Source organism: Ciconia boyciana, chromosome 14 (assembly GCF_034638445.1).
Source record: "Ciconia boyciana chromosome 14, ASM3463844v1, whole genome shotgun sequence".
Classification (NCBI taxonomy): domain Eukaryota; kingdom Metazoa; phylum Chordata; class Aves; order Ciconiiformes; family Ciconiidae; genus Ciconia; species Ciconia boyciana.
This window is the reverse complement of record NC_132947.1, coordinates 15,171,383-15,189,983: the sequence shown is the minus strand read 5'-3', so window position 1 is coordinate 15,189,983 and position 18,601 is coordinate 15,171,383. Positions and strand designations below refer to the sequence as shown.

The window sequence follows — 18,601 nt, the reverse complement described above, 5'->3', positions numbered from 1 at the left end:
GGTGGTCGCAGCTATATTTAATTAAGTAGTATTGGCCCAGAGAAAGAGGGGAGAAAGAGAAAGCCAGTGAGAACGTGATGGGAGAGGAGCGAGGGATGGGAAAGCTGAGGAGGACAAGGAGAAGGCAGGGACCTCGCCGGCCAGGACATGCCAGGGTGTGCCCCCAGAATAAGGAGAGACTGGATCAGTTCTACTTTTCATATGTTTTATTATAAAGAAAGGTAAGATAAGCATTGTGAACCGAATGTGCCAGGTGCTGCGAAGGCAGCACTGTCAAACAAAATAAAAAATAAAAAAACCCAAAAATGCACCTTATGAGAAACTGTAATTATGCTCTCTAATTTTTCATAAATAGACAAAAATCATTGTCAGCAATTTTTAAATAGATGGACATATGGCAGAAAAAATATAATAATGCCATACAACATGGATATAAATTGTCCATTTCTTGCTGTACAAATAATAGAAACAAGTTTGGCAGGCTTTTTTGTTGTTTTTTTATACACATCTCCCTTCTATGTATAACTAAAAAATGTGCTACAATTAATATAAAATGCTTTTACTATAAAGTAAACTACTAATTTTTTTCACAAAAAAATCTTAAAGATGTCTTTAGCACAGCTCTAAAACACTTAGTAAACTACTTACAACTATCCAACAAATTATATTTTCATGATCTTTTTCACATTTTTCCTCTCGTATTTTGCCTTCTGTTCTCTCCCCCCACCTACCTAGCAATAGTTTTTATTTATTTTTTGTATTTTTTTTGCCAGACATCCAAGGCCTTTGCATGTACAATATTCACACAAACTTCACATTTTCTTGCACAAAGTTTAGTGCTGTTAGCAAGTCAAAAGAGTGCATCCTCCTACTGAGCTGGCCTAATGCTGTAGGACACCAGACCTGGGCCTATGCTGCGTCTAAAAGCAGTTCACTAGGAAAATAGTCTGTAGCTAAGCTGATGGCAAGCAGAAAAATGGTGTCCTTAGGTTTTTTTTTTGTTGGTTTTCTGTTTATTTATTTTATTTTTTTATTATTTTTTTTTTTGTTCTTCATGATTTATGAGGTTTTGGGCTTCCACGGAAAGTAGACTTTAGAGTTCAAAAATAATAAAAGAAAACTGCTCTTAGAGCCTGGAAACGAAGCCAGCGACGAGGTGCAGTGGTAGCTCTCTCGTCTGTACGACTTGCTCGGTGCCTCTCCAGGTAGTCTGTAAGATAGACCCTCTCAAGCGTCCTTCGTCTGAGCCTCCTCGAAAAGAGATGTTGAGTTTATGTGAGGTAGAGTGCCTTGTCCCTTGGCAGCATGCTGTAAGAGAAACGAGAGGCAGAAGGTGAGACGGGCAGGGAAACAGCCGGGAAGTCGCCTGGAGGAGCTGAAATCAGCATTTGCACACTCGGTCGCACACCCGTTTTCAGCCGTGCCATGGTTTTTATGGCACTTCATAATGCAAAACATAAAGCGATCTCCACCGAGGGACGGGTGTGCAGAGATGAACCAAGCAGAAGGCGCTTAAGAGTAAGAGCCTGGTGCAATTTTAGTTCTTCCTGAATTTTTAACAATAAGGGCTAAGACATAAATTCCTTCCTGTGGCTTAATTTTTGCTCTTGCTGGGGCTGCAGGGGAGGGCCAACTCTGGATTTCCCTGCAGAGCACACCAGTGTGATGCTGGTACCAGCGCCACCATCATGCTGTGGAGCACCGTGCCTGGAATCAGCCCCTTGGCCACCGGCCTCCTTCATCACACACTGTGCTTAGGCTAAGCCATGGAGATTTAGAAAATGTACACTCGCTTTTGGATAAAACGTGTCATTCTGACACTGCGTAAGGAGTAGGGGGTCTCAAAAATACGGTTGAGGGGCTTATGCCTGAAGATGCTAGCAGCTGTCCAGGAGTTTTTACATAAGTTTCATGGCTGAAGAGCATGGGAGCAGGAGACACCATCTGCTCAATGCCTCTCTCCTCCTCTCCCCAAAGAACTACAACTGGAAAAATTAATAATCAGGAAGTGAGGGGAAAAAAATCTTTGAGACAGCAGGATTAGCTGGTCTTTCCCGGGGGTCTGATGAAGACAGCAGGAGGTACAAGGAACCCAAGGAAGACTGCAGTGCTGCCTTACTCACAGGAGCCTACCCAGGAGGGCTGGTGGGACAGCAGCCAGGTTGTGTGCTCTGTACATCCCTGGCCCACCAGATCTTGAACTGATCACGTTACTGAAGCAGTGACTTTGCTTTCAAGAGATCCAGGGGTGTCCTGGAGAGGGAAGCCGGCTTACACAACTGAGACACCCCACGTGTGGACGGGTCTACAGCAAGGTGCGCAGATAGGTATCACCGCTCCCTTCCCTGCCTGTAGGACCCAGTGCTTCAACCCTCCGCGTGGGCGGGCTGGCACTTTTAACTTGCCATCAACAGTGTCCTACGAGGGAGCCCAGATGCTCTTTTTTTGGGGACATAGTAGAGAGAGGAGTGGCTGAAGTACACGTCCCCTGGCTGACGTCCTGTGTGGGTTTTGCTCTGAAATCCAGGCATTTTAACGGGTTTTATCATCTACACAGACCTGGTGGAAAGATTGTTGGCTCCATAAAGACATCCTGGCCTTAAAAGGCGGTGAAGAACATTACAAAACTTTGGGAGATGCCTGTGTGGGTGTGCTTATGAGTGGAATAATAGGGAAATAGCAGACAGCAAGGTAATGATGTTGTTGATAGAGCTGTCTTCTGATAGAGCGCAGAAGAGTCTGCACTTTGTTAATCTCCACATTTTATAATCTGCATTTAAAATGCAGAGTCTTCCCTACTGCACTCAGCAAAGATTTAATGTCCCTGAGCAGCAGTGAGGTATTCCAGTACTAAAACTTCATTAATTTTACAAAATATGCTACAGAACATTTCCCAGTTCATTACAAAGTATCACCATAAATAATTGAATCCAGACTAAGTGCATTTGTGATGGTTTATCCTTGCCTTTTTACAGTGTTTGCTCATTTAGTTTCTGATTTGGAAAATTCCCCCATTTGGAGAGGATCGCTTCATCGTTAGCAGGAATTAGTGAGGCTATAAGTGTCCAGATGAAGTGGCTGTACACGGTTCTGTGTGTCTGGACAAGACATAACTGAGAGCATCCCGTCTTTCAGCCCAAAGGAGAGTGGGAAGAGGGGAGAAAAGTTGCTAAATGATGGTACCCAAAAAGAACCTAATCCGTGCCTTGCAAATGAGAGGAAGGACACAGAAAGATGAATCCAGTTCAGTGTTATCACCAAAATACCTAAATGCTAGGAGACAAATGTAAAGAAATCCCTGAAGACAGCTTTGGTATGGAGGGAGCTGTAAGCAGAAGCCAGGGCAGAAAAAACAAGTGAGGTGCCTCGAGGAATTAAGAAAGATTTGCAAGTGATTGTAAACCAAGCTGCACCCTTGATACAGGTGAGCTAGTTCCTTGGAGAAAGTCACTGCAAAACACAGGTATTCAGTGGGAAAAAGCAAGTGCGAGAATAAGGCTGTCAGGTGAGGGAGACAGGGGACTGTGTAAGTAGTTTGTGATATGATGGCAAAAAGCAATAAAATTATATGCTGCAGTTGCTTGTGGGAAGCGATGGTCATATACTAAGCAGGAACTGAGAAATGCTACCCGTGTCTTTGCTAGCAATCTAGGACAGCTTGGGCTTAAGCCCAGAAAGAGCTAGGAAAATTGGATGGAAGTCAGTAAGCACAAAACCATTAAGAATGGGGAGAGCATGAGCTAAGAAACATTTAAAGCTCTCTCTCTGACATGGCGATTTATGAATTAAGGAGTGTCTGCTCACAGGGTCCTAGAATCGGAGGGGCATAAGGGAAGAAGCATCATCTGCCACTGACAGACTGGGGAAAAAAACCCCTACAGCAGTTCCCTTATTAGATGGAGAAGGACAGAGAGAAAGACAACCTTGTTAGTTTTTCAGAAGTTGTCTGGATGACAAACACAAAAGAAAATGTAGGACTGGGAGGTTGTACCCCAGCTAACACAGTGCCAGCACATGTTGGAAGCTAAAGAAATATCAAGGTCAGACATGAAATAAAAATCCTAACCCCGAGAGCAAGACAGGACTGCCTGTGTGCTGGGGAGGTTGGTACGATCCTCTCCTTCAGGAATCTGGGACTCTACAGCTGAGCCACATCACAACAGAAAATAATCCTTTTTCTTTCCAGCCAGTTACTGATTTTGCTCCTCAGAGTGCTGCTTTAATTGCAATTAAGCTGAATGCAGTTTTGAGGTTGAAACGGGCAATTACATGATCCAGAGACTTCCCGATTATACCTAAAACTGCACTGATGAATCAAACCCAACGAGATCTGCCTTCCCGTTATCGCTGCTTTGCCTAAGTCCTGCTGATTGCCGGGGCCGTTCAGGCACACAGCTCACCCTGCATCTCACGCCCAGCTCGTGGCAAGGTGACGCGGAGCAGCCCAAGGGTAACTTTGAACATTGCTTGCAAATTAGGGCAAAGGACATTGGAGAAAGCAGTACAGACAGGAAGATGACGAGAACCAGATCACCTCTTTTCTCGACATGAGTGTAACCTTGAGGCAGACCGGGGCTGCAGTCCTACAAACGTCTGTGGATGCTACAGGCAATGCAGAGCATGCACTTAGGCAGCAAATAGCAGGGGCTAGCAGGAGCAGGAGGGGATGGCACTGCTGACGCACCAGGCTTTACAATAAAATGGGAACAAGCCAGCTTTGGGAGCTGGGCTGCCAGCAGCTCGTGCGTCTCTAGCCGTGGGAGATGGGCTCCTTCCTTAACAGAGACGACAACATTTTTCGGTGCACTAAGCACTCTGCACTACTGATCTATATCCATCTGAGTGCATTGCTATAATCTACTCTAATAATTATCTGGAAGTCTCTGCATAATCTGTCTGGTTTTAGAATGGTTTTTTTCCAGGAAGCTGTGATAAACCCATGAAATTCGATATTTCTGCTGTGACAAAGGCATGAAATGCATGAGCTTTGATCATGAATTGCATGGGCCCTCTGCTTACAATACGGCACTCCAGCCAGATGTCACAGAGCTTGTTTTAGCAACACAAAACTCAATCCTGACTACTACGGGAGCGTTTCACCTGTTTCTAGAGTGCCCTGAGTTTTCTGCGTGGGGCCCGGGCAGTGGGATTTGCAGAAGGGTTTTCCCAGCTGATCCCTAAGTAGCAATGCCTATTTCTCGGGGGGCTGATTTCTGTGGGAGCTGCCTCTGCTTAGCACCTCTGGAAACTGGGATCCCTGTGCCATAACCCTCCAAGCATCTTTAGCATTTTGTCCACAGCATCTAACGTGACTTTTATCATCAAGTCCCAAAGAGGTTCCTTCTTTCAGGTTGTCTGCAGAGGGACCACACAAAGGTCGCTGGCAGAGCCCAGAACAATCCACGTAGCTGAGCACCCTCAGGCAGGCAGACAGCAGCGATATTCTAATGGCTCACCAACTTATTTATTTCCCTGAAAGAAATAAATGTCTGTACAGTCTGTGCCCAGCCCAGCAATTGTAAGTGCACTGCTGGCACAGACAGGAGCTGTGCTCTGAAAAGGCTGGGAGCTTGCTATTATCTCCAGTGAAAGCACTATGTTCCAGTACTTCAAGCAAATCAAACAATACTCAGAAGCTACCAAGCCTCCCTCCCTACCTGCTCTCCCAGCAAACCACGTACCTGTTTTGCAGAGCACGGTAGCAGTCTCCAAACTATTATTGCTGAGCCAAGAGCAGTGGATTAGGCAGAGGTTGGAAACGGCTTTCACACCCTTGCTGTTCCCCACCTTTGAGACTATCCTGATGTTTTTATTTACTGGGGAATTTGAGCAGACCTTCATGCTGGCACGTTCATGCCAGAGCTTGTAGGGCATAAGGGGGAAGACCTGTGCAGAAGACGGTGGCCTTTTCCTGCAAGGTGCAAGGGACCGGAGCATTGTGTGGCTCTTGGGAGGATGAGGCTTTGCACCCTATTGTGGTTAAACCCCAGGACCGATAAGGGACCCATTGCTAGAGACAACCAGAGGAGGTTTGGCCTCAGCAATAAGGACAATCGCTTTAGGAACAGAAGGACATTGCTTATGGACATGGCCACCCTCAAACCTCCAGAGACTCTGCTTGGGAGACTGGGCTTCCCGGTCCTGCTCTAGAAGGAAACATGTCAAACTCAGCCATTGCTAACGGGATGGAAACACAAAAAAAGGAAACCTCTTCATGTCCAATGGAGAATTTATCAGTGATTTTTAAGCTGTCTGCTTCCATAGCATCACTTCAGTGAGCCTATAGAGAAGAGGAGACCTTGAACTTCATTGACCATAATTAGCCTACCAACTTGCTGTACATTTTAGGGCAGATCCTCAGCTGTTGTACACTGTCACAGTTCAGATAATAGAAAGTGCATTAGCAATGTGCTATTTTGTCTACTGGCCTGCAGTGGTTAATCCCACACTCTCTGCTGGGGTAGTCGTTGTCCCACTCAGTGCTTCCTGGAGGGTTTGATGCACCAGGCGAACGGGGTCCAACACTGTTTTGAAACTCAGATGAAATATGTGAGAAGTCCTGCAGGGTGGAAGGGAAAGGAAGGGTTACAGGAGTATATACAGCAGGAGAAACAGCAGATCTAATAATACTGCATAAACACGTTTACATGCATTGCCCCAAAAATGCGGCAGTGCAGAGTGCAGGGGGAGCCCCAGGGACAGCAGCGGGTCCAAGCCCAGGACCCGAAACCACGGCGGTGGGACCTTGCAGAGCGCAAGTTGTTGCAAGCAGGTGTCAATGCAGCAACATCTGTTTTACATCCCTCTTCCCCCCTCTTGTTTTTCAGGACCTCCCTCCTCGGGGGCGGTGAATGGCTGCAGAAGACGCGTGGCCATGAAAGCCTGTGCATCAGCACGCTGGCAATCAACATTTTTCCACTTCAAGTGCAGCTCCCTTTGCAGTAATGTGTTACCCCGTCATAATGTACAGTAACAAGGTAAGGAACATCCACACAAGCAACGCTCTCTCCATCAGCTGTCACTGCTGGCAATGCAACAAGGATGCTGCAGGACTGTTTTATCTGAAAACTGATTAGCTTTCCTGATTTTTTGGGGTTGGCTTAATTAGGTAACATTAGGCAATGTATATAAACAAGAGTCATGGTAGTTACCTGACCGAGAACATGATTTTCTCCAAAACATCCAAATTAGGGCAGTGGGCTTTTTTTGTTGGTTTGTTTTTTTTTTTACATTTAATTTTTTATTAGCAAACATATGTGGAATGAAGCTTCACAAAATGCTGCCCTCAGCAACAGCAACTCCCCCAACTGAAGTGATTATGAGGATCCCCTTTTCTGCGCATTTCTGGACTATCACTGAATTACAGAAGCCACTTTGCTTATGCAGAGCCCAAGCCCAGTCACTGTGCTGGAGAAGTTACTTGGGGTACCCTGAGCAGGCTGGAAATTACAATCTGATTGAGGATCTGACCTTCCCACATGCGCTGTCTTTTTATTACGGTCAGGGATAACTGTGCTTCCACATCCCTGCTCTCCTTTGGTTTCCTTCCAGTGCAACATCTGTTCCCTAATTAACAATTTCTGTTTTCTCAAAGTTAGCCCCAAACTGAATAGGTCACATTATGGGGAAAAAAAGATTTGTTCATTGCTAAAGTACTGTATGAATTTTGTGATATATAGCTAGCGAACATGTGAAACACAATAATTCAGCCAGCTGGGTGAATACTACAGTGAAAAGTATCATCAAGTAAATGGTAGCAGCTGTGAATTCAGAGCATATGTCCTCTGCTGTGAATAGTTTGTCCAGTTCATATTCCAGATGGAGAAACTCTGGAAACCACTCTTCTCCTCCTTCATATACTGGTAAGTTCTCTATAAGGTATAGGAAATGTTTTTTGCTATAGCCAATTTTTCCTCCAGATAAATTTTCTTAATAGCACGTCTAAGGAGGAGAGACTTTGACCCAGCAGGCTGGCTGCCCAGCGTGGGCTGCTGGGCTGAGCCTGGGCACGGCTCAGGACGGTTTGCTTCAGCAGGTTTCACACGTTCATAGCACCGGTCTATAGGATTTGCTTTGCTGCTATGCTGTTAGTATAAGCGTACATGCAAGCACGCATTGTGTGCTCTCGGCTCTCTGCCACAAAAGTGATTTTCTCCTATTGCCAGGCAGTTTTTAGAAAAATACTGATTTTATATTTTGTTTGTGACATTCCCTCTATCCTTCTCCTCCTTCTGGCAACCTGCCCCCCAGATCCCTGCTATTATCCCATGCCCTTCCAGCCCCCCCTTCTCTCAGCAATATCACGAGAGGGGTTTCTCACTGACTACCCAACCCGCTGTTTCAGATGACCGGACAAGGCTGGGGGACCAGCTGCACAAGGAGCATCCCCAGGGGCATCCCCAATTCCCACACCTTCCCCTGCTGAAAGAGCCTTCACTGCTACATTGCACAAATCTGCCCCATTTGTGGGGCTGCTTGTGCTCCCAGCTCAGCACTCTTGAAAATGTCACCCCCAGACTACGAGATCTGCAGGCTGATGGAGCCAGGAGAAGACTCCCTGGGGACAACATGGACACCCAACATCCCCAAACCACCCAGAAACCAGCAGACCCAACGGGAAGCAGGGAAACGGTGCGGTTCGTGCCGCAAACCCGCTCTCGCTCTCGCACCTACCTGCTGCCCGGGAGGCGAGGCGTTCATGGGGGGCTGTACCTGTAGTGCCATGGGGGGGGACAGGAGGGGCTGCTGGGGGACCTGCTGCATGCTGAGGGGCTGGCTGAGGAGGGAGCTCTGCGGGTGGTGCAAGGAGAGCTGCTGGTGGAGGGGGGGGCTGATCTGGAAGGACGGTGGTGGGGAGGCACTGATGCTGGGCAGCATGGGTTTGGAGGTGAGGGTCCTGGAGAGGCTGGGGTGGGGGTGGCCACGGTAGTTCTGCAGGTCCGATGGGGACAGGAACGAGCCCAGGCCGGGATAGGGCGAGGAAGCCTGTGGCGGCATCGGGTACATGGGCTGCTTGGGGGGGATCATTTTGGAAGGTGGATTGCTCTGGGTACTTTTCGTCTCCCCCTGGTCGGCAGAGCTCTGTGGGAAAACAGAACGGAGGGTGATGAGGAAGGAAGGGAGGAAACATCGTTATGTGTCCCGAGACGTCCGTCCGTCCAACCGAGCTACCCGGGCTCCCCGCGGCTCCTGCTCCCCTCCCACCAGCAGCACGTGCGCTCCCAGCCCTGCGGCTCGCTGGGTGACTGCAGGCTGGGTGCAGCATCCGCATCTGGGAAATGAAAGTCCAGTAACTCAACTGTGCCTTCGGCAGAGCCTGGAGCACCGGAGGGGCATTAACCGGCGCAGGGACAAACCGCCCGCCTGCAGCTCACTCCTTAGGTCCACATAGGTGGGTGACAAAATCACTTTTGCTTCCAACAGAGAGCGAATGGGACTGTAAAAACTCTGCTTTCCTAATCTCGTGCATTCCTGCAGCCCTGGTGGGGTCTGTAATGCACAGGACAATGGTGGCCTCATTTCTGCAGGGAAAAGAGAAGAACAACGGGACATCTTCTGGCTTGGACAATGAGTTTTTTGTCCTGCGATGGGCTCTGTAATGATACTCCAGATCCTTTCTCACCTGGCAGCCAGGATCACACTGTGCTGTTTTACTGAAAACAAAATTGCTCTTCTGCAAAGAATTGGTCATTGGGGAAACTGGGAAAAAATGAAACCACAGAGCGTGGTGGCTCCATGCCTTCCATGCTACCTGCCCCACGCTGCTGCTAGGTACATTCAAGGCAAGACCCTCAGAGGTTTCCAGAGGGACCAAGAAGAGTTTTTAAATCCCCAAACAGTCCTTTCCATTCCCTTTTTCTGTCCTTGCTGCTGTTCTGTTTACAAGTTAAGACAGCTAACAGTGCTCATGTCTGTACAGGGGCTTTGAGCCTTTCCAGTCCACCACCACAATCGCATGGATCCTGCAGATGATGGTTGATTTGGGACATCGCATTATTTCCCATGGCAGCAGAATGCGGTGGTTAGGTACTGAGGGTGCGGTATAGTACCAAGGAGAAGCTCTGAAGGGAAAACAACGTGATACACATACTCACAACCCAAGGGCAGCACATCCCCCTGAGCCAGCAAGCCTACGAACTCCGCAGAAGTCACCCCAAATCCACAGGCAGCAAATGCCCGTGTCCCCTCTCTGAGGGCATGGAGGAGGGCAAGGTGCGAGGTCCCCTGGGATGGGCGTCCATGTTTGGAGGATTGGGATGGGCAGGCACTTGGCCCATCATCGCTGCCCTGATGCAGCACCGGGAGTTCCCCTATGAACTTGAAATCCCCTGAAAGTTCACTATTAGGTGCCGAAATGGACCCTCTGGGTTTTGCCTGATAGCAGTGCGTTAAGCACCTACGTGCTCACACGCTCATCAACCCGCAGTTATGGGTCTCACTCCCTAAAATCCCTGCTCTCGGCTGAGCGTGCAAGGGAGAAGCAGGACCCAGGGTCCTGAGTAGCCAGAACAGCCCAAGTGCCTGGACCAGGGTGCTGGCACCTGGCTGCTGCCCAGTGCTGGCTGATGAGCCCAGGGCTGGGATGTCACCTTCCCCTGGGCCAGTCCCCAGTGTCACCCACGGTGAGCCTCATCCTCCTGCCCTCGCCAGCAGTCCCTCATTTGCTGCACTCGTGCCCTGAGAGTTGGGCAAGGAACAGTCACTGGCAGTGGGGACAGGCAGCGGGGACTCCTTCGTCCCCAGGCAGGGACAGTCCTCCCCTGCTGTGACACCTGCTGATGAAGACAACCCAAAGCGGGGTCTCGTTTCGGGGTGCTACAGGCAGAAGGCAGCCTGGTGCCCACCCTAACCGTGCTGCAGAGCATTTCTTTTAGCTCCTCGGGAAGCTGGCTAACACTGATATCAGTTCTGATAGCACAATTACGCCGTATTTCTTATAAACGTGCTCCTCCCCAGAGAGTGCCGTGAGTTGCAACTAAATTCAGCACTGCCACGTCCAGCGACCGTGCGAGCGTGGGCTGTACCTTAGAGACGAGGCTGGCCCGGTACGCTGCCAGGGCTTTCAGGTACTCCTTCTTTGCGGCTTCTGTTTTCCTCTTGTATGCCTGAAAGGACCAAGCAAGGGATAATAATTAATAAAGCAGAATAGAGTGCTGCTGGGCTCGGCTGCACCCTGCAAAAACGTGTGCATGAAAAACTCATTTCTGCTGGAGAGGAATTTACCCTAAATCAAGCAAATAAAGCCCCTGGATTGGACCATGCTGGGATTTCTGGAGGCGTCGCAGGCCAGAGCGGTCTGCTGCCTGGGCAGATATTTATGCACTTCTGCTGTAAGAGACGTAGCCTGATTTGATAGGGTGAACTCAATGAAATAACTTCCCGACAGGAACGGGGGGAGAGTGTGATCCAGGCTCTTGGAAGAGCAAGACAAGAGCCAAAATCCCCAAATGACAGGACCGGCTTAAAAAACAGTGAGACATTCAGAAATCCGAAACTACTCGTTCATTTTCTTGGCTTTCCCGTTATTAAGCCTTTAGAGCTCAACACTCTCCAGCTCTTCTCCGCAGTCCTGACAGCTGGGAAATCCTTTCTCAGCATATAAAAGCGGAGATTTTTGCCTAATCTTACGACTCTGGGAGCTGGGGCTTGCAGGGAAACAGCAAGTATCAGGAGAGTTTGCTACGCCAAGGAAAAAAAAAAATAAAGCTTTGTAAGAGTGAATTATTGTTTATTCTTCCTTCTCTCCCCTGTAATGAGACACATTTCATGATTGTTTCTCAGCGCTGGTCCCCTTTCTGCCCAGAGTTTGGTCCTCCATGTATGTAAAATCCAGCCTGTCTCAAGCAGTGTGAGTCCCCATGGGGCTAAACAGATTAAACTGAGCAAGTGAGAAGAATATTTTAAAACCGAATAAAAATTTCAGCAAAAAGGCAGAAACTTCTGAGAAAAATACCCACCAGTCCTCTCCTCCGCTGGAAACTCAAAGCCCTCCTCAAGCAGCGCACCGCTTGTTGAAAGTTGATTTCAATTAGAACAGATTTGCATACATTTAATTCTGCTTTAAAAACAATGACAGCTTTCAGCAGTCAGGACGCTGAAGCCTAGTGGGAATATTTAGCTCCTTTCCCCTGCACGTTTCCACGGCCACGGCAGCACCCTCGACTCCCTTCTAACACTGACCTCCGAAGGGAAAATAGCCTTCTAATGGTTAAACTATCCAGTTATTTGAATTTCACTTTAAAATCAGTACAGATAAATTCTATTAAAAATGGCTTGAAAACCTTATTTTCATTGCTAAATCAGAGAGATTCCCATAATGAAACATTTTGACTTGACGCACTGGAGGTCTCAGATGGTAATTTTCTGAAACAGAGCATTTTCCTAAGTTTGTCTTTGGCTTTATGGTATTCAGGAAGTCTTATATTTGCTCCATTCAGAACAAAATTACATTTCAAAATGTCAGCCTGAAGAAGAGTTTGCCTGTGAAAAGCAACTATTTCTTCAAACTGTATCAGTTCCCCTAATAAAAGCTATTACCTTTCTCGACAATCCTCCCCTCACTTATGTCCGTAGCCATCGCAGTGACCCCAGTGCTACCGCTACAGCATTTACTGTAAAGCAGAAATGCGGGGTGTCCACCAGCTCTGCTGCTAACAGATGCTCTTAAATGCAGTACCTGATGCCTGCGCAGCAACAAAATACAAATTCCTGTGTCTCAGGCTGGTGTAACAGTGGCCATAGCTGGGTGCTGATGTACCGAAAACATACTTTTTTTTTTTCCTTCTGTAATAGCAAAATACCAAGAGTTTTTTTGCTTTTTTTTAAATCTGGGACAGTGGAAAATCAAAGTATGCGCAGCTATGCAGAGACGAATTCAATTATTAGGAAGACTTGTCTGGAGAAAAACCTGCGATTTATGGAGAGTGAGAGGGCAGGTAAATGAGACTTCCTTAACCTAAATGCAAATAAATGAATAACCAATAAATTCTGTGCCTATCTTCATCTCCATCACTTGTTTTTTCTGCTACACCCTTTTTTTTTTCCCACTCTTCATCTGTCCTTGTCTTTTTGCGGCAGCGCTGTGCCTCACTCGTGTTTGGAAAGCACTGCCGGGTGCTGTCTGATGCAGCGAGACCGGGACGGGGCGGCCGAGCAGCACGTCCTCCCGAAGGGAGAGGGGGATGGCTCCGAGGAGGAGCCTCTGTGCTGCTCGGCCAGCCCCTGCTCCAGCCCTGGCCACAAGCGGGGCTACAGAGAAGGGTAAGAGGGCGAGCACTGGCGGTGTTTCCTCTGGTGCTCCTCTGATGCTCTCTCCAGCTCTGGAAGGTTCCTGGTGGGCTATCTGGTTTGTGACCATAGAATCACAGAGGGGTTTAGGTTGGACGGGACCTTCAAAGACCATCCTGTCCAACCCCCGGCCACGGGCAGGGACATCTGCCACCAGAGCAGGTTGCTCAAAGCCCCGTCCAACCTGACCTTGAACACTTCCAATGATGGGGCATCCACAGCTTCTCTGGGCACCCTGTTCCAGTGTCTCACCACCCTCATTGTAAAAAACCATCCCTAAGGGTCTCCTGCGGGACTTCTGCAGTCCTGCCCTGCACGTGGGGGGCTTTCTGCACCCACACAGTGCTCCGTCAAGGACACTGGGCAGCGAAACCGCAGCCTGCCCCCGGGGAAACGCGGCGCTGACGTGGGAAGAGCAGACCCGAACAAAACTTCTCACGAATCCTCTGTGTCAAGGCAGCTCTAGTGCAGTATTTATAACCTTTAAAATTTTAATTTAAACATTGACAAAACCATGTTACTTTCTAATTAAATCCCATTTTCTCCCAGGGATTTTAATTTCAAAGTAATTTATCAGATTTAAGGATCTTCAAAACATTTTGCATGTTTTTCTTTCTAACCTGCCATGCCCGCTGATTTATTTTCCTTATTCGTTAGCAGGAGGATTCATTAGTCATTAAGCGAGTGGGTGGGTTGGGGGTGAGCAAAAATGGTTAGTGATTATGAAAACAAAAAATCAGAGCTGTAAGAAGCATATGTTGGGATCGTAATCCTGACACCTCTGTGTCTCAGCAAAGCAGCTAGTAATTGTACCATAATGAAATGTTCTTGTTTGATAACCAGTTAATTAGAGAAGACAATTATTCCAAACCCCGCTGACGCCCACGAACAGCTCTGTGTCACGCAGGCACTGAATGACAGCCGGAGCTGTTATCGGTAACCTCTGCATCCCGGCCCTCCTGCTTTAGCAGAAACGCTGCTTCCCAAGCCTGGGGAAGGATGAAAAGAACACAAGCTCTCGCCAAAAAATCAAGGGGTCCACCGATGTCAAGTGAAAAGGTCTCTGCTGCTATCGTAGGTGGGGTTTGGGGCATTTTGCTTCAAAAAAGAGTTAGACCATCAGGAGAGAAGAGATGAGAAGTGCAGCAAAGGTCTCCAGGAGGATGGCTGAAGGGCTCAGTTCTCAGCTAGGAGAGAAGACCAAGAGGAGCCACAGTCTCCAAATGTGACACAGCAAAGAAGGAGGCAATGAATGATCTTCTGCATCTACTGCAGATAGGAAAAGAGGCAATAGGCTTAAACTGTAACAAGGGAAATGTTGGCTAAGTGAGAGGAAAGCATTCCTAACAGTAAGGATAATTAAGCACTGGAAGAGATTGCCTGGGGAGATGTGCAATCTCCACCACTGAAGGTTTAAGAACAGATTAGGCACACATCCATCAAGAATGGCTTAAGTAGAGATGATCCTGACTTCAGGCAGCAGTATGGTCTGGTTGACCTCTTAAGTCTCTCCTTGCCCTCCTTTCTATGATTCCATGACTGGGTTTTTTCCCCCCCAAATGTATAGATTTCAATTTTATTCTGCTTGTAAATCTGGAGGGTTTTTCTTGTAACTATTATACACTTTCCTTCAAGATATCTCTTGGGTTCATCATAACATGGCTTATTCATAAGATGACTCGAAAGTACCTCCTCCCTGCACGGTGGTGTCTGCCACACCACCCTTCTTCTTGCATAAGGCCTCTACACGGCCATTGGAAATGCATGTAGCAAACACAGCCACGTCATCCTTATTCCCTCCCAGCTCTTCCCCACCTCCTCGCACCCTCCTCTGTATCCCTCCTGCTCTCTTCTTGGGGAAGGCTTAATCTGTCCCTCCCACCATTAAAACCAACTAACCCAAGCTATGTTTACTGTGTAAATCTCAGCACTCCTCCTTTGGTCTAATGGCTACAGTCTGGATTGCTAAATCCTGAGGTCAACAAGCTTGGACATGGGAGGCACCTGTCAATGATGCCCATCACGAGGTTGCTGGGTAAGCGGTGCTCCAATTCCCCCAGGCTCTCCCAGCTATGGCATGGGAGCTGCTGCACAACTGACATCCCTGAGGACACCTAGATGGAAGGCTCTGGCTAAGAGAAGTCTCTGGTTTCAGGAGAGATGCTCCTTTATCCTCATGGAGATACAGTGTTGTGAAGCAGTCCTTTGGAGAATGAATGGATAAACCCATAATCAAGTAGCAATTACCATTGGTTAAAGTGTCCTGAAAGAGTCATGCTTTCCTCTGCCTTGACTTCATTGTGCCACCTGGGTGTAAGTCATCTATTGCTCCATGTGAGGACATGTGTATTCCCAGGACAACCCACAGAATCCAAAATGAAGTAGAGAAGGAGGGTGACAAATCCAACCCCTAACCGCCATGGAGGACGAAAAGTACACAACGTGCATCTTCCACACTTCAGATTTTGCTCTCCAAGAAGAGAAATCACACTCTTGGAGCTGCTTTTAACAGCAGTTCTGTCCCTTCACATCTTCCTGATCATTATCCTGGTCTCCACCAGACCTCTCTTGAAACCTTGTTTGGGATAGGTGCTTTCATCCTTCTCCAGTACGTGGCTTTTCTTGACACTCAAAAGATGCTGAAACCTCCTTCCAGGCGAGGGCAACTGGTTGGACCCTTCCAGCCCCTCATTGCCAGGGCTTTGGGGCAGCAGCAGGGAACTGCAACCAGTGGTGGCTCCACTGCTGACAGCTCTCTACAATGCTGGAAGTGGGCAGTTTGATGGCCACGCTGCCAGGCAGCACGTGCTGTGTGCGGCTCCCATGGGATCTCTCCCCTGTGATGGCTCTGCCGTAATACAGCTTTATAGCTGGCCCGAGATGCCTCTGTCCCACCGCAGGTATATGCAGTGTCCTGTCACCAGGTGATGTATCAGGTTCAATAAGCAGATGGATCTGATTAGATGGGTGATCTATTATCTTCTGCTGAGCGAGTAATTTTTCTGCTGGGTAATTTATCCCTGGAGTGTGAACGCTGTGTTATTCTCCAGGCTGTGCATTTGTATGGAAAAATCACATATGCATTTGGCCATGGAGTCACTTAGCATTACTGAACTGGTCCTGGTGAAGCAGGGCTATCGCGAGCAAGAACTCACCTCCAGTACCTTTGTGTCCCCAGTGAGTCCCCAGACTCATAAACTCAACTGGAAATGCTGATTTTGTCCGACTTTGCTTCTGATCACTTAGGATGGGAAGCCCTGGTTTAGCCTGAGGTTCACTCAACAGATTGCTCAGAAACTTCTTGATGCTCTACTCTGAGTTTCCAGGGTCTAGGGAAACACCAACCCAATGCTTTGAATCTGTTGCTGGATTTCCTAATGAAAAGAAGCAGGTTCCAGAGACATCTGCAACTGGCAGCTTGGCAGTGTTCCCCATGCTCCATCATCACCAGGCTCCAAACCAGCGTCCTTTTCCCCCAAAATACAGTGAGCAGTGGGAAGGTGCTCAGACAGGGACTAAGAGAACAGGGCAGAGAAGAGCAAATCCCACCGGTGACTTCTCAATATGCTCTGGAGAGTTTCCAGGCTTATCATCCAAATGAAATCCCCCTGCCAGGGGACAGCCACCCAGGGCTGGGTGTCACCTGCTCTTGAGCAGAGATGGCCCGCGGCAGCGCTGGTGGCCCCGTGGGAGGAGGGGAGGGGGCTGCAGCCCTGCCGGGTGGCATCAGCTGGGACCAGGCTGTGAGCACGACATCCCTGCCGGGGACAAATCCTTCCCAGTGAATTAGCAGCGTTTGCTCCAATCTAGTGCTCACATTCTTCTAATTTCTGTCAAACCAGGCAGCCCTTTTAAACCTCACTGGATAACGCTGCGAACGCTGGTCTATATCTGCTAATGAAAAAAAATAACACCGAGGCACAGGATTCTGCGAGTCTTGAGCAGGGACCTGGAGCTGCAGGCGGATTACTACGACAGGTACCCCATTTGATGATAATGGCCGAATTAGCATTTCACTCTCCACCAAAGTCTAAGCTATCTCTACAGGAACAGCTGCTAAACTATTTGCAAAGTTCAAAGAGTACGTATTAATTTTTTTTTTTCCCCGCGTCACATTCTTCAGATTCCCATGTAAGCTTCTTAGAAAGGGCCACGCCAGCTGTTGAAGAATGAAGATTACAACGTCCTGCTAACGCAGCACTGGAGATATTTAAAGGTATTGTTATTTATTACTGTTGCGCACGCACGGCCACACTGGAAGGAGTTAAAATGGGGAAGAAAACAGCGCTTTGCCGAACAGGTGTCCTTGAGCAGTACCCAAGGACACGGAGATTGCTAATCCTGTATTCCACAGCATGATCAAATCACCAGGCAACAGATATAAATAAAAAAAGGCAGGAAATAAGGAAATTTAGATACAAGTGTGTCAGAGGGAAAATGAAGATTCATTGTGAAGAGGCTGAGAAGAGAAGAAGAAGAAGGAACAAAATGACAAAGGCACAAATGATAAACCAGTAAGAACGAAAGAAAGAGGCAGGGAAAAAAAGCCTCTCTGTGAAATACATGTCTGTGACAGCAGCAGCCAAATCAAAGATGCTCCTAGATTATACCGTTTCTTGCATAATTCTGGTTCCCGCTTGGTGTTTGTCTTTCAGCTAGTGCACAGGGAAAAAAAACCGTATCTGAAATGGGACGTGAGCAACCTTTATTTTGCTTGTTTCATCAGGAGGAGAAAGCAAATTTGCTTTGTGGGAGCAGCAGCACCTGCTCAATGGCAAATAAATAGCTACAGCTTTGATATTACAGAGCATATAATCATTAGCAGCACAAATGGCAGAGGATTAACCCTCCGTGTGCCGGCCTGATCTACCTGGCAGAGGGGTAGCATCTCGCTTCTGCCTCAGAAATGCTCCACGTAGCGTCCGTGGGGCGAGAGCAGCTGGCGCGGGGCTGAGGCTCTGCCTGCCTGGGGGGTGGCACGGGACCACTGGCTGTGTTGCCCTGGCAGCGTGGCTACCAGCCACCGGCACTGGGCTTTCCTCGTCCCTTCGGCACCGGCACGGCGGCCACCCCAAGCTCTGTGTAACTCCTCTGTGCGTGATGGAGCCGGGCGGGACGGACGGACGCGTCTGCAGGCACAGCGGGGCATGTGCCGGGGCGATCACAAGCGCAGAGGGCCCTGGCTGAGGCTGGGTTTCTCAGCCAGCTTGCTTTGAACCCCCTCCCTGCTTGCTCCCTGCCTGTTCTGCCTGCTGTTCTCCCACAAGGCAGGAACCAAAGCACACCCAGGGCTGGGGAAATGCTGTGCCCGTTG

At 48.4% G+C, this 18,601-nt stretch overlaps 1 protein-coding gene across 1 annotated transcript in view; it reads right to left on the bottom strand.

Annotated features, from left to right (window-relative positions):
• Positions 1-226: 226 nt before the first annotated feature.
• TOX2 (TOX high mobility group box family member 2) overlaps positions 227-18,601 on the bottom strand; it is a 156,730-nt gene continuing 138,355 nt past the window's right edge. The window contains exons 6-9 of the mRNA XM_072879461.1: positions 11,025-11,105; positions 8,674-9,081; positions 6,429-6,559; positions 227-1,308 (exon numbers count right to left, since the gene is read on the bottom strand). Coding sequence (XP_072735562.1) covers positions 1,272-1,308; positions 6,429-6,559; positions 8,674-9,081; positions 11,025-11,105 — 657 coding nt within the window. The 3' untranslated portion in view covers positions 227-1,271. The remainder of the gene's footprint in view (positions 1,309-6,428; positions 6,560-8,673; positions 9,082-11,024; positions 11,106-18,601) is intronic.